The following is a 25505-nucleotide window of genomic DNA, read 5'->3' on the forward strand; positions in this document are numbered from 1 at the left end:
TTTAATGGGCAGGACATGGATGCTCTGCTCTTTCCACGATTTCTCAGACTTCTTAACTAACATGGTAATGAATCTTTTGGATTATCTTTAGCGAAGAGTGTTTTTCCAATTGTTTGTTATTGATGTGGCATCTCACGAAGCCATAATAGGACTCTGGACCTAAGTAAGGTGTCGTTGACCGTTTTTTTGCAAGGTTGTCTTCAATGTTGGTTATCTGAGAGGATGTAAATGTGCTTTCTAGATAAATTTCTATCCAAACACTCCTGACAAACATTTGTTAATTGCTAGCAATTCTACCTGAAAATTGTGAATGATTTTCCTACTGGAACGGAAAGTTTGCATTTTAGCCCAATCCAACTCCTTGCGCTAGCTTCTCAAACCATTTTTATATCAGAGAGATCTTTATTGATCCATGGTTGGAGGTTATTTGGTTCATTGGTTTGTCACTTTCTAGCTTTACCAATTGTAGAATTTTCAGGTAACCTATCAGATTTCCTGGCTTTAGTTTTTCTGTCTGTATTAGCCTGTAGGTGCCGCTAAATGCCTCTTTTTCACTGTAAGTTGAAGGGGAGGCAGGTTTAGTAGCGCCTTTAAGACTGTAGAGGGGTAGTGATAGATCAGCCTTTGAATCCTGTTCAGTTTCTGCTTGTTTGTTCACCAAATGAGACCAAACCTTGTCTAGATGATTGACCTTTGCTTCACAATATGAAAGAAGAATTTGTTGAAGTGTATTATTTGATAAATGGATTATGGGGTGGGAAAAAAACTTTTGGCCGGTAGTGTACATTTAGGGACAATTGTAATGGGGCGAAACAAGTGGAAAAAATAATTTTACCTGTAACAATATATCGACCACATGCTGAAAACGATAGTGAAGTAATAGTTTTTCGACATGTATTTATTATATGACTTTGTTGTTCTGTCCGGGTATTGAAAAGAACTACTGTGCACCTGAAATAATAATAAGAAAATAGATTATTCTTCTTCTTTTTTCGAAATTAGAAAGAAGTTAGCTGCAATTTTTAATGTTTTTCTTTAGTGAAAGAATTGTCAAAACAGCTGATGCCCAATTAAATATGACCGCTGTGGGATAAATGCTTTTACAGTAAGCTGACTTGCAGACTGACTAAATAAACTGCAAAAATACTCAGTTTCAACTGCATTAGTTTCACTGAAACATATATAAAAATGATCTACAGAGTCCATTTAACAATAAAATCGATTGTTCATGTTTCAAAATCTTCTTGATTTTAGGTCTCTTCTGTTTGAAAATTATTTTTTTTTAATAATTTTTGAAAGATAGATTAAATTTACGTTTCGACTCATCTTTAAGTCTTTATATCAAAATATAATATTGACATTGACAATTTTGAAACAGATGAGACCTAAAATTAAGAAGATTTAGAAACATAAACATATCAAAAGGTCTAAGAAATTTGAAATTGAAAATCGATTGTTTACCCTACGGGCGCCATTTTGACATAGATTAGCTATTCGCGGAACAGAACGAGCAGAGTGCGATTTGTGTCGTGTGATTATACGTTCTACGAAAATAACTTAACCGAAAATAATTGAAATCAGCTGTCACAACAGTAATTAGTGATATAGGGAATATCCAACGCCGCAACGAACATTACGGATATTTAAATACCAGGTTTTAAAATGTTTCCGGATTCATTCGAAAATGATAATTAAATTGGTTTCCACTAAATCTTGAGACAACACTGCTTTTTTCATTTTTCGAATTAAAGTTTCGTAAATAAAAAAATAACACAACATAACAGCTGTCCAAAAAATTGAAAAATTGACAAGTCAAATGTCAAAACGAATCCGAAAACTCTTAGTCATAGTAAGTTTTTTATTTTTATATTTAATCCGAAGATTTAAGTCAAAAAAATCGAATTTTTCGGAAATTTTCATCACTTGTTGAACAAAATTTATCGCGTAATCGTTTTACGGCCTCCGGGCGTTATAAAATGTGACCTAGTTCTGCGAATTCGGTTCGGGATTAAACGAAGCAAGGAATGGGACAGGAAATTCGTAGACTACGACTCATATTCATCAATTACGGTACATTTCCTACAGGTAAATGGAAATTGGAAAGTTGATGGTTAATTTGGAAGCATCATTACTAGTAAAACCTTCAATTCAACACATTCGACATTACAATAAATTTTTCAAATTGTACAATAAAAATACGAGGTGCGGTTATTAAATAACGTAACCGGTGATAAAAAAAAAAACATTTTATTTTGATACTATATACATCCATCCAAGCGAATTGTTCGAAACAGTGCAGTAAATCTTTTTCTGTAGGTTCCTCCAGGACGTACATTCTTTTAAATCAGATTTGATTCGACCCGAACGTGAATAATCTTCAATATCTTCTCGGCCATCTTAAACACACTTAAACCATTCAAAAACTAGTTAACAACCCCTTATATATACAAACAAAGGAAACGGCTACACCGGTTTGTTTACAGACACGGTAGACATCGCATTCCAAAAAGTAGGCTTAAGACTAAACAGCTGATAGTCGTTTAGCGCATGCGTATTTTCTTTCGTTAAGTAACGTCCGTAAGTTCAAATACTAAGCTGAGCCACGAGACAGGGAGGAGGAGGTGAAAAAAAAAACTAGTAGCTCTATCAGATGAAATTTCGTTAAAGAAAATGATTTTATTTGGCACATGAAAATGTACAATATTGTGAAACAAAACCACGTAAAATCGGTCAGGGGTGGAGGGACATGAATAGAATACATGCGGGGAGGGACATGAATAGACTACATGCGGGGAGGGACGGGTCTCGAAAGGACTATAATATGACCACGTGGTTTATGGTCGCTCTCTTATTTAATAACTGCACCTCGTATACTACAAATCAAAAAAGAAAACTGAAAGGGACAGAACCGAAAAGAAAATAGAAAATAATAGAGGGTATAGAGTATTCGTCACGTAATCATCCTTGTAATTAAATTCATATTTGATTGATGCACCGAAAGCGGATAAGGGGTTGAATTGAGAGTAAAAAAATTGGGGCACGTCGATAATTTCGTTGCAAAGGATCTGCAACATACTTCATAGATAAGTACGATTTTTTGAAAGGATATAAATGTAAGGATTATTTAGAAAATACTTTAATATTTAATAAAATAATATTTAAAAAAAATATTGAATTAGATTTCTACATGATTTTTTTTTGTGAGTTCTAAATCTATGTCGTGGCCTTTGATTAACTTGATTCGGCTCATCTGAATCCACTGCTGGACTAATTCTCTCATAAAAGAATCCTTCTCTATTCTTCTTCTTCCAGTGCCTGCTTCATTCTAATGAAGGTTGGCAATCATCCTTTGGAATTCCTGACGATCTTCAGTCATGCGTATTAGATTTATGGCATCACGTACATGGAACCAATCTCAAAGGTTTTTCAACCATGAAAATCTTTTTCTACCCAGGCCGCGCCTGCCTTTTATCTTCCTTTCCATGATCAGCTGTAACAAGGCATATTTTTGATTTCTAAAAATGTGGCCAAAGTAGGAAAGTTTTCCTTCTCTTTACAATGGTTAATAGTTCTCGTTCTCTGTTCATTCGTCTTAGCACCTCGTCGTTGGTTACCCGATCCGTCCATGGTATTTTTTTCTCTATTGCATTCTCTTAATATCGTTGCACCATCTCGTTGGTGGGCTTCCCCTAATTCGCCGAGCGTCTTGACCAAGCCTTCAGTCCAAAATCTTTTTCACCCAGAGTCCACCCGAAAAAAGGTAATAGATCATATTCGTTGAAGCTTTCAATAAATTACTTCTCTTTAGAACATCAGCCAAAAGTAAACAATGAACGCCTCTTGGTACTTCAAGACGCAGTGGATCTACCAAAAGAAAATAGCAGGAGATGATATTCCTGACAGGAGTATCGCAAAAATTTTCGAATCGATAACTGATGGAGAATCAGCATCAACGTGGAGAAGATTCTTCAAAAATAATCACGACTATCGAGTAGAAAAGTGAAAGAAAGCAGAAGGAAACACGGTAGTTTTCATTGGAAGACTGTTTAAGCTGGAACCACCTCTTCAAACGTACCCTTATTGTATCTAAAGTATGAAAAATTATAAGAAGCTTCAAGCTCTGTAGAACATCAGCCAAAAATAAACAATGAACGCCTCTTGGTACTTCAAGACGCAATGGATTTACCTAAGGAAGAATAAGATGGAATGCATCGTTATTTGCTTTTCGGAATCGGCAGGATTGCACTCGATGTGGGGGTTACTAACTTGGTGGAAAAGTTTTATTATACTTACCCGGCTGGATATGCTATCAACCCATTATTATCACATGTTAAGGCTGCATTACTGGAAACAGTCACTCCTAATACCTTTTCTAATTTTATCTGAAACAAAAAGATTCGTGAGGAAAAAAAGTTGTATTATGAAATGCTTTTGGTAGTACGCAAGGAGTTGGATAACAGACGAAAATTCTTGTGTCTACAGACGGTCGAGTGACAACTGATCAACTATCAACTGCAAGGTTTATAAGATTGTTCTGATTGACAATCAGAAAGAAAATGTTGTAAGTTGAAAGAACATTTTAGAACTGACAAAATTTCTATCAAAGACAATGATGTAATAAAGAAATTCTGCCAAAGGTAGCGAGTCTTGGTTCCATGGTTATAACAACAACGGAAGACGCCATCGTCAAAAAATGCCGTAAAGTCAAACATTAGATTAGCTGATTAGATTTTTTGATGCCAAGGGCGTAATTCATGCATCCAAGGTCAAAGCCTCAATCAATCTCTTAATTTGGAAGTGTTGAGAAGCTTGTGCTACAGTGTTCGTCAAAAAAGATCTGTTGTGCGGTTCTCCCATTAAGACAACGCACCTGCACAAACAGTAATCTCCATTTCGACTAAAAATGGCATGAGTACGCTGCCCCGTGCACTTTTCTCGCCTGACTTGACTTCACGTGACCTTTTCTTTTCTCCTCACATGAAAAGAGACAACATAATTTCGGTAAACATCAGTCAACGATAGTTTCTAATCGATCGTAGATTTTTTATCATCATTAGAGTTTGTACGACACTGGTGATCGAATAAATCGCACCATTACGTCCCACGGGCATTATCTATACTCTTAATAAATGTATTCCGTAACCTACACGTAATGCAAATAAAAAAAATATGATATCATATTCATTTATACATAATATCAATTACAAAATATCCCGAATAGAATACGATCTTAAACGGTTATATAATACGGAATTTAACGCTTATTTATTATTTCAAATTGTTATAATTTGTTGAAATTTCATAGATCGGTACACGCTTCTTCGGATTCATACATTACACATATTAAATGGATACTGAAATGAACTAATTAACGACCCAACGTATACTTTCTATTATTATTCATTTTCCGGGTAAACGTGAGACAGGAAATGGCAATAGCAAAGAAAGTATCTATTGTACTCAGTTTTATACTCGAACTGCGTCACATACGTGAGTGCGCGAGTGGGGACTGTCCCTCATCTCGCCTCTGTATCGGTTTTTCGGGCGCGAGTCAAAAGACCTATTCACAGCGGCGCATCATCATCAATTACTTATTTATTATTAAGAACTCTAACCTTATTAAGCTATCGTTACTATAAATTATCTCTGTTTAGTATTTCTGTCAGTTTAATAGATTCAACTTCAACCCCATTAAGGTATCTTCTTCAATAATTTATTATTTAATTATTATTAACCATACTATAAATATATTTATCTAATTTCATAATTATTATTGTATAAGATTAGAACTAATATATAAAGAAGCTTCGTTCATTCAATTTGATATTCGTCTAGTACGTAAGTCAGATTGGTGCAACTAATTGTAACTACAAATTATTAAATCCTGAGTTTGCTAAATAAATTGTTTTTAAAAAAGCAAGTTGGTGAATTGAGTTATTTAATTATAGTATAAATCGAGAGTGTGGATCGCTAGCGTCCCCTCGCCAAGACTCGAGTTGAGAGCCGCTAAAAAGCACGCCTCGCGAGAGTTTGCAACGTCAGAGCGAGACGGAAGCTCGATCAGATCGCTATGTGAGTGATGTTTTCATTTTTGTTCGTTTAGGATTTGAAAAATCGAAAAAAAAAGCTTCAATAATGAAATAATTGTATTCATTAAATCGTGAAAACGATCTGGCCAGTTGGGATATTACCGGTAGGAAGAAATGGAACCAAAATTAGATCAGCTTACCTTCAAAAAGTGATAGAGAGGTGCAATGTCCTACCCTTAGGAAGGTAAGCTTTTTTTGGAGAACGAGCTGGTGGTCTTACTAGCGCATTAAACTGTGGGAAAGAGAAATGAAGATGATTGTAACCACGCCAAAAAAAAACTCCATATACTGGGAAAAATCTAAGGATTGGACCTAATCAAAGAGCCTCTTTGGGATAGACCGATTCTAGTGACAAATAAATTACCTAAGCAATTAGTACCAGCAAAGCCTCCTCATTTTTAGTAATAGTGATATGTATGATGATCTAATGATGCAAAAGGTAACGTAAAGTCGCATGATGCAATATAGGGATAGATAGGGAACTGGAACGAGTGCCATCAAACTATCCTGTCACTGTTTGGTCTGCATGTGCATATTCCCGATGTTGTGGATAACGAATAAACATAACCATCGATGGACATCTTCGCTTTTTTTTAGTTCCCGTCCATTCGCGGATCTCGGGGTCATATCCAATGACTACTTGATTGATTCAGCTTCAGTCAGCACAACAAATCTTTGCAGGTCACTTTTATAATTTATTTTTGTTGATAGATGGACACTTTTCATACAATCTTAAGTTTATAGGGGTAATTTCTGTTTCAGGAAGCAGCATAACATCAATTGTTTTTTTATTTTTTTAAAACATTGATTTCCGTTGTCGTTTAAAGTCGATTTCTGGTATCATAATAAATTTTCTCATGGGCATCAACACATCTTGTTTTAGTAAATAAATAACACGAATGTATAAGGCAACGTCGAGTGTAAATGCGACATTTTTTTTTTGTAATTTATGATAGAAAAACTATGCGCTTTATTCGGAATACAACCTTTATTTAGATTTATTTGCGTGTTTATTCCAAGTTTGTTCTTTCCTTGATCATAATTATAATATAACAAAGTAAAATTGAGATTAGTCAGCGACGTCATCGGTAGATAAAACAAGCGCCACGGCTTAGCAATATGAGTTATTAATAATATTTTAATAATTGACAGAAAATTAACTACTACCACTATACCAATACCGGCATATATATCAAAGGTGACATACTTGTATGTACTTAAATTCCATACTCAATTCCTATCTAATAAACACTTCGTCTCGATTTAATCTTTTACGAGGGTTGCTTCTAAGTTTTGAGATATGACAACACTGATGTCAATATGTCAAATAAGACATTTACATCATAAAGTTTGATTTTTAATGGTGAACGTACCCAGAACGTGTTGTCATATTTAAAAACATTTTCGTCCGATGATTTTCTATGACTTTCGAATAGAAGCGTTCCGATCAACTCGTTTCTATTTTTGGTGATGGAGCACCATCTCGAGCCGCCGTGTTTCGCTGGTTTTCCAAATTCAATCTTGCAGTTGCACTTCGCTACAGAATGAACTTCGTGAAAATCGTCCAAAATCAGCAGTGCCAGAAAATATCGATGCTGTGTGTAAACTGATATTGGAAAATGGTGACATACCGTGAGTTGGAGGCATACTTGGGCATTAGTTCCACTCGCATACATTCAATATTACATGAACGTTTAGCTGGCAAAAAAATTTGTTTGGATACCGCATAATTTGACAATCGTTCAAAAATGGTTGTGTTTATTGGTACACAGAGAGGTCTATATTTTTCCAAAGTTGTTGTGTTTTCTTATTTGGGCAGAAGAAAGCGAAGCTCTCGCACTACACACTCCGCCATTGTTGACATTCAGGCGTCAGTCGGCGTTGTGCTACAGCCACGTAAACATACCCGCCATTACTGATGATTCCATCAAGCGTGAATTGCGAAGTGTATTTCGTTTTCTACAGGCTGAAGGCCATCGGAGAATGAGTCGGGTATATGGGGAAAACTTCATGAGTGATGGTGTGGTATGTGAATGGTGCCCATAGGTTTGAAGATGGCCGTAATGAAGTGAATGATTAAGGGGGTCAAGGACGCAAATCTTTCGGTTCAGATGATCTGGTTCAAACAGTTCACAGAATGGTTAAAGCGAACCGCAAATTCACCATTACTGCTTTGTCTACGAAATTTCCAGAAGTTTCAAGGTCTGCTTTCTTTGAAGGAGAAAAGAGAAAGAGAAAAGAAAAGCTTGTCCACAGATATGACATATGTAAGCGTACTATTTTTTTGTTGATAAAATTATCGTTTTATATGAACTTGTCTTTTATTTATAGCCTATCGGAGGTGAAAAAAAACGGCCCTTGGTAAATATTTGTTATTATTTGTCTATTAAAAAACTTATGTAGCAACCCTCGTATACTGTAAAGAATTATCAATACTATTGTCATTTTTAGTGACACTGTCTAATACCAGTAATTAAAACCATTCGAAACTAACTTCTTCAACTTTTAGTCAAAGAAAACACATATACGGGATGAGATACAATAACCCCCAAACTGGTTAACGAGTAAACGTATTTCTGAAAGAAAATATACGCCGATGAGAAGCAATAAGACCAAAATTGGTTTTCAAGTTATTCCAACAATCTCCATATATTTTCAATCTCTTTAAAAATTTCAAAAGAGCCTGATGCTCCTCAATCTTGACATTAAGAGACCTCCTAGCTTGTCCAACATATGTCGTTGTGTAAGTCTAGTACAAGCATCATCGTTGTTTCTTCGAATACTGTATGTATACTATATTACCACTGAAACTTGCTCCTCCATAAGGAATTGACACCGGTAACGACAACCACAAAGCTACTCAGAATACCCAGAGACAGAAAACCAAACATGCAGAGCCTCCTATCAAAAAAGGAACTCTTATGTCTCTCCTGTTAATATTAAGATTGTGGAATATTCAGAAATGTCTATTTGTGTGAATTCCTCAGTATTTGTGACATCACTACTTTTGGAATCGAGGAGAAATTCATTCTGTCTCGAGGCAGCGAAGCGAACGGATCTCGAATGGCGAGATCTCAGTGAAACAACGCCGTTTCCAGAGATTCAGCTCGCGCGTCGTAATTTCATCTTATATTGTAAGGTTAAGTTATCGAACTTTGTTTAGTTATATTCAACAACTATTATTCGTTTTAGAATTGGTAATTTACTTGTAAGAATAATCAATTCTTTTATGTATAGTAATCAAATTTATCTGAAATTATATCGGACATTCTAAATATTCAACGGACAGAACTATTTCAGTTGAATGATTTTGATCATTAATGAAGAAAGGAAAGTTTGTATTTTATCAAAGAAATGATCATTTATATTAAATGTACTCAATTTCTAGTTGTCAATTAATTCCTAATGAGTTAAACGTTTCTACAATTTTATATCTTTTTCGAACACAAAAATAGTTGTCAAGTTTTTTTTTAAGAAACCACATTTGAAGCGAACTGGCTAGAAAATAACATTTTTACGTATGCTCATCCAAATATTTAGTGCCACCCTCAAAATAGGCTTCTTTTCGAGCTAATATGAGCATACCGACTCATATAGGTTTATCAGGGTGTAATTGATAACCTAATTCATGGATTTTTATAATGGAAAGGCACACGTGTGCACTCATGCCTTCTCCTGGTGCAAAAGAACTTCAGTATTGGTTAAATGATTTCAAATGCTTTCAATCTACGGTAGCCAAATAGCAGATCGTGAAATTTTTCTATTGTTTAGGGGGTAAAAACCTCAACCTGGGCGATTGGTCACGAAGAAACCATAGTAAAACCATTTTTTAACCCCATTTTAGTTAAATTTCGAGTCAAATTTTGACAATAGAATGACAGATAACCACTTACATGAGCGGTGTTGCTCTTCAAGTCAGGAAATACGAAAAAATTCTGACAATCGGCCAAATCGAAAAAATTCATCGGCTTATTATGTTTATAAACATTACAAGAGCTGTTAGACCAGCCGTAGACCTTGATAAAAACAAGTCTTTATCGTAAAAAAGCTACACAGTCGTCATTTTAAAATAAATTGCTCCAAAAAAATTATTTTGAGCTGTCACGGATGTGTACAATAAAATCACGGCTCTGTTATCTCGATTTATCCTGTAGTATTTCTGAAAATGTTAATATATATCATAAGTCGAACAATTTTGATCGAAAAGATTCAATAATCCAACAAATAATGAAACGAACTCGTCCAATGATGTAGACCGCGTCCCAATACGCAATCGAAGCTAAAGTTTGGTGAATGCGTCGTTTATTCGTTGAATGTGTAAGTGTTAGCCAATAGTTTAGTGTGTAAGTGTTAGTAACAGTTTAGTGTGTAAGTGTTAGTCAATAATTTGATGTGTAAGTGTTAGCGAATAGTTGAGAATGTAAGTGTTAGCGAACAGTTTAGTGTGTGAGTGTTAGCGAATAGTTTAGTGTGTTAGTGTTAGTGAATGGTGAAGTGTGTTGATAAATCACGTAAGATAAATATAAATTCACTCCAAAGTTTTGTGATTTGAATAAATTAAAACATAACAATAGTTACATTAATTTGTTTTAAATGAAAAAAAAAGTAACAAAATAGACGGAACGGAATGCAATTTAGATGCCTATCTACAATTTGTTAAAAGATCAGTGAGTGTGGAGAAAGTTCGATTCTATAATTATTAATACCTACAATTATCCAGACAACATTTGGTATCCCCGTAACTGTTTCTATTTATTTTAATAGGTATTTTTATGAATAACATTATGTCGAGCAATTTGTTCTTGTGAATTTATTTATACAGGGTGTCGTATAATTACCAAAATAATGTTTTTCATGGGGGAATTTCGAGGTTAGGAACGCTGTATCTCTTTAATCGACGTTCAGCCGTGACAGAGATGATATTTTCACGCTATACGTTGATATTCGATTTAATTAAATATTTTCAGAGTAAATTTTTCTTTCAAATAATATCAAGTTTATGAAAATCGGCTAAGCAGAACCGGACTTACAGACAATTTATTATAACAAGGTTCCTACTCTCTCCTAACTCTTAGTTGAAGGTGTAGACTGAATTTTTAAATATTTTGCTTTTTTTAAATTTTAATTTTCAAATATTTCGAAAATAATTTCCACGTGTTTTTCAGTACCACTTTTGTTTCAATTTTTTTCTCTGAAGCTGAAATATAATCGTCGACGACTGTTCTTAGTTGCCCATTACTACGACTTATTTTTAAAAAATTTAGTCGATTTATTTGGGAAAGCCCGGCCCTGTGTATTGAATATTTATTGTAATAAACGTCTCCCAGTAAAAAAGGATCATTTGGTAACACCTGTGAGATGCCTATATACCTACCATAAGAACTATTAATAGACTAGTTGACTATTATTTTGCATTTTGTGTTTATAAAAATTTATTGTTTTACGCAATGGTTTAAAGTCTCGTTAATATCAATTTAGCAATAATATTTATACAATAACAAATAAAAAAAGTTACGGAGGCGATTATATCAAAATTGAATTGTATAATTGAATTACAGTGTGTTCTTTCGCCATAAATAATAAGGACTTCGTCAGCGTGTTAAAAATATAGTTGAAATGACGAGGTCCGGTTATTGAATAACGAGACTGAGCGTCTAGAGGGCGCCCTAGACGGGCACGTCCTAAAACACGTTTCAAACGAACGCATCAATCTCAAATGTCTTATTAAATTGAAAAAAACTCCGATTGAGTGCTGTAAATTGTTGCAAGAGGACTATGGGGACAATTTTCTATCTGGTGCGCGTGTTTTCGATTGGTGTAAGCGATTTGTGAGGGCCGAGAGAGCACTGAAGATGACCAGCGCCCAGGCCACCCTGTGACTGTTTTAACTCCGGAAACATTGACCAAAATCAACCAAATTGGGCGTGCAGACCGTCGAATGAGCATCCGGATGATTGCCGAAGCTGTAAAAGCCGATAAAGAAACGGTTAGAAAAATTTTACACGAGGAATTACACATGACGAAGTTGGTACCAAAAAAACTGACTCCTGACCAAAAGCTCTTGCGGCAACGGATCTGCTCAGATTTCCTTGAGAGGTTAGAAAAGGCACTCACCAAAAAAGACTTCCAGCACTGCTTCGATCAATGGAAAAAACGTATGGAAAGTCGTAACCGGTCTCGTTATTTAATAGCCAGGCCTCGTATTTTATCTATCATCTGTATTTGTCTGTTATTAGAAAAGATTATAAATAACTGCCCGCCATAAACTGGTATTTGTTGTTTATTTATGGGCGTATAATAAATCATTTTACTTTAGATTAAACCTATACTACATAGGTGACGCTTTACGAGGGTTGTCTGACAAGTTTCCGACCTCAACATAAAGATGTAAATTTCTTTAATTTATTATTTCTTTTGATATGTTTATGTTTCTTTATCGGTTTTTCGTCAAAATAAAATAAGTACCGCAACTGTCATTGTTTGTCTACAGACAATTTTAAATAACTGACAGTCGATAACCTTTGGCGCATGCGTACTTTTTCTGTAGCAACGCTAGTCAGGTTATTTAATTGATTTTTTATTGATTGAAATTAATTTTCTGCTAGAGTACCAAAGGTTTTTGAGAAAACTTTGCTCTGTCGGAATATTTTCTCACTTAAATTGTTCATTTTGACAGAATTATCGATAGATTTCGACAAAGGTGATACGATTGACGTTTTTTTTAAAGATTAGTAGCCTATGCAACGGACCTTTGTTTGGATCTTCAGTTCTGCTAGAGTACCCAAAGTTTTTGAGAAAACTTTGCTCTGTCGGAATATTTTCTCACTTGAAATGTCCATTTGATAGAATTATCGATAGATTTCGACAAAGGTAATACGATTGACGTTTTTTTTTTAAAGATTAGTAGCCTATGCAACGGACTTTTGTTTGGATCTTCAGTTCTGCTAGAATACCAAAGGTTTTTGAGAAAACTTTGCTCTGTCGGAATATTTTCTCACTTAAAATGTTCATTTTGACAGAATTATCGATAGATTTCGACAAAGGTAATACGATTGACGTTTTTTTTAAAGATTAGTAGCCTATGCAACGGACTTTTGTTTGGATCTTCAGTTCTGCTAGAATACCAAAGGTTTTTGAGAAAACTTTGCTCTGTCAGAATATTTTCTCACTTAAAATGTTCATTTTGACAGAATTATCGATAGATTTCGACAAAGGTAATACGATTGACGTTTTTTTTTAAAGATTAGTAGCCTATGCAACGGACTTTTGTTTGGATCTTCAGTTCTGCTAGAATACCAAAGGTTTTTGAGAAAACTTTGCTCTGTCAGAATATTTTCTCACTTAAAATGTTCATTTTGACAGAATTATCGATAGATTTCGACAAAGGTAATACGATTGACGTTTTTTTTTAAAGATTAGTAGCCTATGCAACGGACTTTTGTTTGGATCTTCAGTTCTGCTAGAATACCAAAGGTTTTTGAGAAAACTTTGCTCTGTCGGAATATTTTCTCACTTAAATTGTTCATTTTGACAGAATTATCGATAGATTTCGACAAAGGTGATACGATTGACGTTTTTTTTAAAGATTAGTAGCCTATGCAACGGACCTTTGTTTGGATCTTCAGTTCTGCTAGAGTACCCAAAGTTTTTGAGAAAACTTTGCTCTGTCGGAATATTTTCTCACTCGAAATGTCCATTTGATAGAATTATCGATAGATTTCGACAAAGGTAATACGATTGACGTTTTTTTTTAAAGATTAGTAGCCTATGCAACGGACTTTTTTTTGGATCTTCAGTTCTGCTAGAATACCAAAGGTTTTTGAGAAAACTTTGCTCTGTCGGAATATTTTCTCACTTAAATTGTTCATTTTGACAGAATTATTGATAGATTTCGACAAAGGTGATACGATTGACGTTTTTTTTAAAGATTAGTAGCCTATGCAACGGACCTTTGTTTGGATCTTCAGTTCTGCTAGAGTACCCAAAGTTTTTGAGAAAACTTTGCTCTGTCGGAATATTTTCTCATTTAAAATGTCTATGTTCACAGGATTATCATATAATTCGACAAAGGTAATACGATTGACTTTTCTTTAAAGAATGGTAGCCTATGAAAAATTTGAATTTCTGTTGATGATATTTCAAAATTATTCCCTCTAATTTATAGTATTTTTATTTGTAAAAAATTTTGTTTTGCGCGTAATAATTAACTAAAGTTTGATAAACTGAAATTCAATTAGACAGTTGATAAAATATAAGAAAAATATACGAGGTGCGACTATTAAGTAACGAGACACAACGGATTGTCGTGAAATTTCACATGAAACTTGTAAAAACTGCAATTGAAACTTATAATTTATTGCAACAAGTGTAAAACAATGAAGATTTGTCCCGTTCACGTGTTTTTGAATAATTTTGTCAATTTGACCGAGAAGAAGTTAAAGATAATTCCCGTACCACGTCAAAAACGGATGGAAATATAAATTTGTTAGAATGTAATTGTTTTTAGTAAAAGATGATTGTATTAATCATTTTTTAGTATTTTCGTTTTTTGTTTTTACCTGATACGTGCAGAGCACTTCTTTTTCTATAATCGGAGATGAATTTCTCGGCATCATATTACCAACGAAAGCCGCGTCGCATATCTTTACGAATGAAACAAGACTTAAACACCTTTCACTATATTTTCTATCTCTAGTAATTCAATAAGCGTATCTATATTTTTTTGAAATATGAAATGTATCGTTTTCCTGAAGGAGCAGATTACCAAATACCTATAACAAAATTAAAAATACATGAAAACAGAGTGGACTAAAAGCAAATCAGCAATTACTACATCTAATTTCATGAAATTGCTTCAATTTCATTTAATCATTCTCTTTTTATTACTCAAAACAGATGGATAACGTGAAATAGAAGGGTATGACTTGTCACTTGCATGGAATAGTGAAATATCTTATCGACCTTGTCCTCGCGTAAGTTCAACTCAGTTCATATTCCAAAAAAATCTAAAAATCTAGAAACAGAGATGAAGCCCAGATGTCCCGTGAAAAGAACCATAATAACAACAGCAGCCCTGACCCTCCCCTTACGAAAGTTTGTACCTTACCCCGGGGTAATAAAGTGATAGCTGACATATTATAGGACAGATTTAAACCAATCTGCATTCATGTCGTCGTGATTTCGTCAAGGTTGTTTTAGGTACAAAATGAATAAACAGAAGATAGAAAATAATTGGAGAGATATTTGAATGAATGGAAAACAGAAAGTAGTTCAAATGTACCGACTCTTTAGAATACAGACACACAGTAAACTCCAATTATCAGATTTGTTTTTGCCACCATCTACAGTTCACATTACTGCTGGGCCCCATTCTTAATTAGGTGCCACCCTGTAAGAAAACAGAAAAAGTTGTATCCAAGCATTGTTCGAATCTAATCGGTATCGAAAGTTCCCTACGAATAAATAGAAGATCGAAAATAATTGGAGAGATATTTGATTGAATGAAAAACAGAAAGTAGTTCAAATGTACCGACTCACACACACAGTAAACTCCAATTATCAGATTTGTTCTTGCCACCATCTACAGCTTACATTAGTGCTGAATCCATTCTTAATTCACTTTGCCTATGTTTCAAACTATTTCACACTTCACTGAGTGCCGTATCGGAATTATTTGAAAAAAAAATGAAATGTATTCCAGTTATTGGAATTGCGTTATTCACCTTAAAATTTTTATTTTGATTGTGTTTTATTTCTAGATACGATCCTGTACCAAAACGTGTATGAAACCTAATACATCTTTTAACCTTGTGCTTGTTATTTTTATGCAAATACGATATTATTGAAAACATGTGAAAAGTATTGAACGGTATCTAGTTTTTTTTTTCTTTGTAATCAATTAAGAAGGTGTAAAACCTACGTTTGTTCTCAGACGACATTGTAAACGATATGTAAATATTAGTTTGATTAGTCAACATATCTTTTTGTTTCTATTCGTATCTGCGACGTTTAAATCTCAGATATTAGTGAAGGGACGTTAGGAAACTCCCAATTACTTTTTTTTCTCTAACCATTTCCACTGAAGCTTGAAGCGGGTTGTTGACCAAGAGCTAAGATATGTCCCAGCTAAGCTTAGATAACTAAACTAAACCAACTTTAATACATTAATTTTGGCCATTGTAATAATGGATTTGTGAGCTGGTGCATTATCTTGATGAAACAACACTATCTTCTTATCCAAATACGGCCGTTTTTGCTTGATTTCCTTGCCCAAACGTTGCAATAAGTTCGCATAATACTAGAAATTGATACAGTGGTCGTTTCAAGCAACTAGCATCGTCTCTAGGTAAAGCTAGGTATTTCTGGGACCATCCTCGTATATGGAGTTCAAAAGATGTAACAAGATGGAGAAGGTTTTGATGACGATTTCAATACTAAACACAGAAAACACAAAAAAAGAAAGACAAAAACCAAAATTTTGGGTAACACATTCAACGTAGACAAGAACATGTCCAGTTGTATTACCGTGTTTCAAGATCACAGTTTCATGAGCTACCATCAATGATCGCTTTGAATATTACTGAATAATAGATGAGGTAAAGTTTAGAATATTCTACTTCAACGAATTTCCTTTTTCAAGCAGAATGTACCTAAAATCTGCCATTTCCTCTGTTCTTCATGAAATGTTACGTATTTTCTTTAATTGTCTCTGCAGTTACCGGAATTTTTGAACCATTTCCTCTGTCCTTCATGAAATGTTTCATATTTTCTTTAACTGTCTCTGCAGTTACCGGAATTTTTGAACCATTTCCTCTGTTCTTCATGAAATGTTTCGTATTTTCTTCATTTGTCTCTTCAAATGTTGGAATTTTTGAACCATTTTCTCTGTTCTTCATGAAATGTTTCGTATTTTCTTCATCTGTCTTCTCAGTTGCTGAAATTTTTGAACCATTTCCTGTGTTCTTCATGAAATGTTTCATATTTTCTTTAACTGTCTCTGCAGTTACCGGAATTTTTGAACCATTTCCTCTGTTCTTCATGAAATGTTTCATATTTTCTTTAACTGTCTCTGCAGTTACCGGAATTTTTGAACCATTTCCTCTGTTCTTCATGAAATGTTTCGTATTTTCTTCATTTGTCTCTTCAAATGTTGGAATTTTTGAACCATTTTCTCTGTTCTTCATGAAATGTTTCGTATTTTCTTCATCTGTCTTCTCAGTTGCTGAAATTTTTGAACCATTTCCTGTGTTCTTCATGAAATGTTTCGTATTTTCTTTAATTGTCTCTGCAGTTACCGGAATTTTTGAACCATTTCCTCTGTCCTTCATGAAATGTTTCATATTTTCTTTAACTGTCTCTGCAGTTACCGGAATTTTTGAACCATTTCCTCTGTTCTTCATGAAATGTTTCGTATTTTCTTCATTTGTCTCTTCAAATGTTGGAATTTTTGAACCATTTTCTCTGTTCTTCATGAAATGTTTCGTATTTTCTTCATCTGTCTTCTCAGTTGCTGAAATTTTTGAACCATTTCCTGTGTTCTTCATGAAATGTTTCGTATTTTCTTTAATTGTCTCTGCAGTTACCGGAATTTTTGAACCATTTCCTCTGTCCTTCATGAAATGTTTCATATTTTCTTTAACTGTCTCTGCAGTTACCGGAATTTTTGAACCATTTCCTCTGTTCTTCATGAAATGTTTCGTATTTTCTTCATTTGTCTCTTCAAATGTTGGAATTTTTGAACCATTTTCTCTGTTCTTCATGAAATGTTTCGTATTTTCTTCATCTGTCTTCTCAGTTGCTGAAATTTTTGAACCATTTCCTGTGTTCTTCATGAAATGTTTCATATTTTCTTTAACTGTCTCTGCAGTTACCGGAATTTTTGAACCATTTCCTCTGTTCTTCATGAAATGTTTCGTATTTTCTTCATTTGTCTCTTCAAATGTTGGAATTTTTGAACCATTTTCTCTGTTCTTCATGAAATGTTTCGTATTTTCTTCATCTGTCTTCTCAGTTGCTGAAATTTTTGAACCATTTCCTGTGTTCTTCATGAAATGTTTCGTATTTTCTTCATCTGTCTTCTCAGTTGCTGAAATTTTTGAACCATTTCCTCTGTTCTTAATGAAATGTTTCGTATTTTCTTCATTTGTCTCTTCAAATGTTGGAATTTTTGAACCATTTCCTCTGTTCTTCATGAAATGTTTCGTATTTTCTTCATCTGTCTTCTCAGTTGCTGAAATTTTTGAACCATTTCCTGTGTTCTTCATGAAATGTTTCATATTTTCTTTAACTGTCTCTGCAGTTACCGGAATTTTTGAACCATTTCCTCTGTTCTTCATGAAATGTTTCATATTTTCTTTAACTGTCTCTGCAGTTACCGGAATTTTTGAACCATTTCCTCTGTCCTTCATGAAATGTTTCATATTTTCTTTAACTGTCTCTGCAGTTACCGGAATTTTTGAACCATTTCCTCTGTTCTTCATGAAATGTTTCGTATTTTCTTCATTTGTCTCTTCAAATGTTGGAATTTTTGAACCATTTTCTCTGTTCTTCATGAAATGTTTCGTATTTTCTTCATCTGTCTTCTCAGTTGCTGAAATTTTTGAACCATTTCCTGTGTTCTTCATGAAATGTTTCATATTTTCTTTAACTGTCTCTGCAGTTACCGGAATTTTTGAACCATTTCCTCTGTTCTTCATGAAATGTTTCGTATTTTCTTCATTTGTCTCTTCAAATGTTGGAATTTTTGAACCATTTTCTCTGTTCTTCATGAAATGTTTCGTATTTTCTTCATCTGTCTTCTCAGTTGCTGAAATTTTTGAACCATTTCCTCTGTTCTTCATGAAATGTTTCGTATTTTCTTCATTTGTCTCTTCAAATGTTGGAATTTTTGAACCATTTTCTCTGTTCTTCATGAAATGTTTCGTATTTTCTTCATCTGTCTTCTCAGTTGCTGAAATTTTTGAACCATTTCCTCTGTTCTTCATGAAATGTTTCGTCTTTTCTTCATCTGTCTTCTCAGTTGCTGAAATTTTTGAACCATTTCCTGGGTTCTTCATGAAATGTTTCATATTTTCTTTAACTGCCTCTGCAGTTACCGGAATTTTTGAACCATTTCCTCTGTTCTTCAGAAATGTCTCTTATTTTCTTCATTTGTCTATTCAGTTGCTGAAATTTTTGAACCATTTCCTCTGTTCTTCATGAAATGTCTCGTATTTTCTTTAACTGTCTCTGCAGTTGCTAGAATTTTTGAAGATTTTGCACACCGAGCCTAGAACATTTCGCGATTTGAATTGAATCGATAGTGGGGAATGTATTGAGATGGAGCTGGGAATCTGAAAGAACTCGGACATGTAATCTTACCCCTTCAGGCTTCAGTCGACTTTACGTCTTTTAAGTCTTGAAAAATAATAAAACGTCTTTCGGAATCACAGAATATCTTGAGCAATCAGTGGTGCTTACGTCTTCTGAGCAACTAACTGACTCTCGCGCGCTTTTCGTCGAATTATTATACAGGGTGCGGCAGCATAACTTCCTTTTTTCAAAAGTTAATAAAACTTATTGTATGAATCAGAAAATTTTTATTCGTTTTTTATAATACAGGCACATACATAAAGTTTTGTTTTACTGAGTTTTGAAGATCAAATCAGTTAGGTGACGTCCCCCATTCTCCATACACTGAGTAAACCGATTTCTGGCGTTTGTCATGACTCTTGCCAGCATAGCAGGCGTTATGTTGGCAATTTCTTCCTGGATGTTCGTCTTCAAATCTTGTAGGGTCCTTGGACGGTTCACATACACACGGGATTTCAAAAAACCCCATAGGAAATAATCACAAGGGGTCAAATCGGGAGAGCGGGCTGGCCACTCCAAATCGCCCCTAATTGAGATAAGGCGCTCTGGGAAGTGTTCCCTCAAAACAGCCATCGATGTTCTTGAAGTGTGTGCCGTTGCTCCGTCTTGTTGGAACCAAGTGTCCCCTAAGTCCAACTCATCTAGCCGTGGGAAAAAAAATTCCTGTAACATGTTTACATACCGGTGCGAATTCACTGTCACTGTGACTTCATTTTCCTCAAAGAACCAGGGACCAATAATTCCACGTGAGTAAATTGCACACCACACTGTGACTTTAGGTGAATGCAAAGGCCGTTGATGCAATTGTCGAGGATTGGTATCAGCCCAGTAGCGCATGTTTTGTTTGTTTACGGATCCACACAAATGAAAATGGGCTTCATCACTAAAAAAAACAATAGCGTCCTCAGGAACGACTTCCAGAAAAACCTCACACGCGTTCCTCCGAGAATTGAAGTCACGTTCAGAAAGTTCCTGCACAATTGCCATCTTGTATGGATGAAAATGAAGATCATCATGAAGTATTCTCCTCACAGAACGATCGGAAAGTCCAAGGGCAGACGCATGTTTGCGCGCAGAACGCCGTGGTGATCGCAACACTGAAGTTCTAACTAACTCAATGTTCTCCGGTGATCTAATGGGCCGAGGGACTCCAGTTCTTCGTCTTGTCACACTTGCAGTTTGTCTGAACGTAGTGACCCACGTAACAATTGATTTCCGGTCCGGGACAGGGGCCAAGGGGGCTAAATTAAAGCGATTCCGAAAGGCGCGCTGGGTTGCGATCACAGAACATCCGCTCGAAAAGTAAACCTCAACGGCAAACGCACGCTCCTCACTGTTCCAACGCATGATGGCGACTGAACTGTGCCGGGACAAAACTTTATAGTCCCCCCTCTCGAACGAGACCACTAGCACTCCGTTACGACATCTACCGACTAAATGGCGAACTTTTTAAAAAAGGAAGTTATGCTGCCGCACCCTGTATTATAAATGACCTCTTACAATGGGTTCGTCGAAAAGTTTAGCACAAAAACTACTTGGGTACTTAGTTATTACCGCTAGGTTATATCTGTGACGCATTCTAAACTTCTCACTTTAATGGCTCATGTTAATAAAAGGTTAGATTTTACGTCGACATACGGGGGAGTAGCAAAAGTAAAATTCCCATCGAGCTACGGTCCCGAAAAAAGGTGCTAGGCTAAATCCGACAACGAACTTTTGTTCAGTATCACATGGAAGTTCACGATGAAAAACGGACCGGAAGATGCCGGTTTCGTATACGATCGTCTAACAGAAAGTCAGTGACCGTAAGCTTGCAGGATGCATTCCTGAAGCTTCCAAAAGTGAGTGGTTGTTAGGTCTCCCGAATGCTGACAGACGGTCACAAGAAACAACGCCTTGACTGTGTTTTTTTATTCGATAAAGTGAGGGGTAGGTAAAAAGAAGTTTTTAGACTTTATACTGAAACGAAACACAACCAAAACAAAGCAGTTCGCAGTAAAGGTTATGATGAGAGTAGTTTGTGATCGGAAGAAGGTGGTAAAGGCTTCAAGAGCGACGATGATGTTCGAGCAGAAGTTTCCTCAACGGGTAGAATGTAAAACAGGAATTCAGGATCAGGGAAGCAGGAAGAAGAAAAGCTTTTGTAGTCTCTCAATATTGGACTTAATAAGGAAGTTTCCAAAGTGGTTTTTGAGTATAAATAATTGCATGTTACCTTGTTTTCATCGGCGAAAGAAATCTTTGATGTCATAGCTATTTCTGTGTCGAACACTTAACACTTTCCATTGGTGTTTATAAACGTATTAAGGAATACAATTAGGTAATAAAAAAATTCACATTTCATCTATTTATCGGACGGAATACTTCTCAAGTGTAATCTATCAAGATAATATGAGGCGATAAGTTATAATAAAATTTATATATCGTAAAAATTGTATTTTTTTTAATTTAATCACAAAACATACATAGTGGTCTAACATATTAATTGTTTACGACAAATCATACCAAAAAATATTATTCTAATAACAAATAGTTTCGATGAACTGAATTTCCGTAAAGACGTTGGGTTTAAAATTTGAAATGAATTCCCAGAAATCGACATCGAACCATAAAAAAGTTACAAATGGTGAAATTTTAAATTTTGTAAGTTACTACAAAACAGAATACTCGATACACCAATCAAAGAGAAGGATATACAGAAAAGGAAGACCACGAAGAAGCTAGGAAAAGGTCATAAATGAGGAAATGCAGGAGAGACACGCATTAATGGATGACATAAGAACCCAGCAACTAATCTGGTATAGTACGAAGAGAAAAAAATACCTAAACAGGTCATAAAGTGGATACCATAAGGGAAAAGAACAAAAAAAGACCACGAAGAAGCTAGAAAAAGGTCATAGATGAGGAAATGCAGGAGAGACACGCATTAATCGATGACATAAGAACCAAACAACTAATCTGGTATAGTACGAAGAGAAAAAAATACCTAAACAGGTCATAAAGTGGATACCATAAGGGAAAAGAACAAAAAAAGACCACGAAGAAGCTAGAAAAAGGTCATAAATGAGGAAATGCAGGAGAGACGCGCATTAATGGATGACATAAGAACCAAACAACTAATCTGGTATAGTACGAAGAGAAAAAAATACCTAAACAGGTCATAAAGTGGATACCATAAGGGAAAAGAACAAAAAAAGACCACGAAGAAGCTAGAAAAAGGTCATAAATGAGGAAATGCAGGAGAGACGCGCATTAATGGATGACATAAGAACCAAACAACTAATCTGGTATAGTACGAAGAGAAAAAAATACCTAAACAGGTCATAAAGTGGATACCACAAGGGAAAAGAACAAAAAAAGACCACGAAGAAGCTAGAAAAAGGTCATAGATGAGGAAATGCAGGAGAGACACGCATTAATCGATGACATAAGAACCAAACAACTAATCTGGTATAGTACGAAGAGAAAAAAATACCTAAACAGGTCATAAAGTGGATACCATAAGGGAAAAGAACAAAAAAAGACCACGAAGAAGCTAGAAAAAGGTCATAGATGAGGAAATGCAGGAGAGACACGCATTAATCGATGACATAAGAACCAAACAACTAATCTGGTATAGTACGAAGGGAAAAAAATACGTAAACAGGTCATAAAGTGGATACCATAAGGGAAAAGAACAAAAAAAGACCACGAAGAAGCTAGAAAAAGGTCATAGATGAGGAAATGCAGGAGAGACACGCATTAATCGATGACATAAGAACCAAACAACTAATCTGGTATAGTACGAAGAGAAAAAAATACCTAAACAGGTCATAAAGTGGATACCATAAGGGAAAAGAACAAAAAAAGACCACGAAGAAGCTAGAAAAAGGTCATAGATGAGGAAATGCAGGAGAGACACGCATTAATCGATGACATAAGAACCAAACAACTAATCTGGTATAGTACGAAGAGAAAAAAATACCTAAACAGGTCATAAAGTGGATACCACAAGGGAAAAGAACAAAAAAAGACCACGAAGAAGCTAGAAAAAGGTCATAGATGAGGAAATGCAGGAGAGACACGCATTAATCGATGACATAAGAACCAAACAACTAATCTGGTATAGTACGAAGGGAAAAAAATACGTAAACAGGTCATAAAGTGGATACCATAAGGGAAAAGAACAAAAAAAGACCACGAAGAAGCTAGAAAAAGGTCATAGATGAGGAAATGCAGGAGAGACACGCATTAATCGATGACATAAGAACCAAACAACTAATCTGGTATAGTACGAAGAGAAAAAAATACCTAAACAGGTCATAAAGTGGATACCATAAGGGAAAAGAACAAAAAAAGACCACGAAGAAGCTAGAAAAAGGTCATAAATGAGGAAATGCAGGAGAGACGCGCATTAATGGATGACATAAGAACCAAACAACTAATCTGGTATAGTACGAAGAGAAAAAAATACCTAAACAGGTCATAAAGTGGATACCATAAGGGAAAAGAACAAAAAAAGACCACGAAGAAGCTAGAAAAAGGTCATAAATGAGGAAATGCAGGAGAGACGCGCATTAATGGATGACATAAGAACCAAACAACTAATCTGGTATAGTACGAAGAGAAAAAAATACCTAAACAGGTCATAAAGTGGATACCACAAGGGAAAAGAACAAAAAAAGACCACGAAGAAGCTAGAAAAAGGTCATAGATGAGGAAATGCAGGAGAGACACGCATTAATCGATGACATAAGAACCAAACAACTAATCTGGTATAGTACGAAGAGAAAAAAATACCTAAACAGGTCATAAAGTGGATACCATAAGGGAAAAGAACAAAAAAAGACCACGAAGAAGCTAGAAAAAGGTCATAGATGAGGAAATGCAGGAGAGACACGCATTAATCGATGACATAAGAACCAAACAACTAATCTGGTATAGTACGAAGGGAAAAAAATACGTAAACAGGTCATAAAGTGGATACCATAAGGGAAAAGAACAAAAAAAGACCACGAAGAAGCTAGAAAAAGGTCATAGATGAGGAAATGCAGGAGAGACACGCATTAATCGATGACATAAGAACCAAACAACTAATCTGGTATAGTACGAAGAGAAAAAAATACCTAAACAGGTCATAAAGTGGATACCATAAGGGAAAAGAACAAAAAAAGACCACGAAGAAGCTAGAAAAAGGTCATAGATGAGGAAATGCAGGAGAGACACGCATTAATCGATGACATAAGAACCAAACAACTAATCTGGTATAGTACGAAGAGAAAAAAATACCTAAACAGGTCATAAAGTGGATACCACAAGGGAAAAGAACAAAAAAAGACCACGAAGAAGCTAGAAAAAGGTCATAGATGAGGAAATGCAGGAGAGACGCGAGAGTCTGAATATTCATCATGGTGTCGGTTTTTTGGGAAGCGCATGGAATAATTAAGAACTTAACGATTCTTATTATAAAAAGTGTATAGAAGTTATTGAACATCGAAGCGAAAGGTGTATGGAGCTTACGTTGAAATATAAATATTTTTTTGCCAAAATTTCTTTGTTTTCTTCGTTGGGTCAAGTACTTGAAGGCTGTTTACACCTTTATTAAGATATCTCGGAACATAAAACGTTTTTATGTTAACTTTTTTAATTTAAAAACTTATTTAAACTTTTCTATATTAACTTTTATTGAAAGTGATTAACTATTTTTAATAGACCTGATAATAATAACTGTATAGTGGAAATTGAACATTTACATCCACAGTATAAATGTTTCTTTATCACGTTTCTTAACAAACTAAATGAACTAGATTTTTGTTTTTTGTAATGTGGCACATGTGAATGGAATATTATTATCTTTAATACCTACAACGAAAACAATTCAGTGAAAAGTGATTGTGGTGAATAATTACCATAATGACAAACACACTTTGTTGAAAAAATTTCATCGCCTTTTAATACTAGAATAATACGCTTAATAATATGGGCTAATAGGTCACTATAGTACATTTTTATGAACTAGAGAGTAATAAAATGATTAAGCATTCGTAATTTTCACAAGTCTAAGCCCTTTTTTATATTATAAAAGAC

The 25505-nt window shown here is 34.9% G+C and overlaps 1 protein-coding gene across 11 annotated transcripts in view; it reads right to left on the reverse strand.

The window, feature by feature from the left end:
• Positions 1–25505, reverse strand: part of LOC130902785 (mitogen-activated protein kinase-binding protein 1) — a 77152-nt gene that overhangs the window by 22697 nt on the left and 28950 nt on the right. For 7 of the 11 annotated variants that reach the window (XM_057815085.1, XM_057815078.1, XM_057815088.1 and 4 more), the window contains 2 exons: positions 4294–4382; positions 836–951 (listed from right to left, as the gene is read on the reverse strand). In XM_057815085.1, coding sequence (XP_057671068.1) covers positions 836–951; positions 4294–4382 — 205 coding nt within the window. Of the gene's footprint in view, positions 1–835; positions 952–4293; positions 4383–14647; positions 14861–21654; positions 21820–25505 lie in introns of those variants that run through there. The other 4 variants (XM_057815081.1, XM_057815079.1, XM_057815080.1 and 1 more) reach the window with 3 other exon arrangements.

This window comes from Diorhabda carinulata, chromosome X, assembly GCF_026250575.1.
Source record: "Diorhabda carinulata isolate Delta chromosome X, icDioCari1.1, whole genome shotgun sequence".
NCBI classification, from domain to species: Eukaryota; Metazoa; Arthropoda; class Insecta; order Coleoptera; family Chrysomelidae; genus Diorhabda; species Diorhabda carinulata.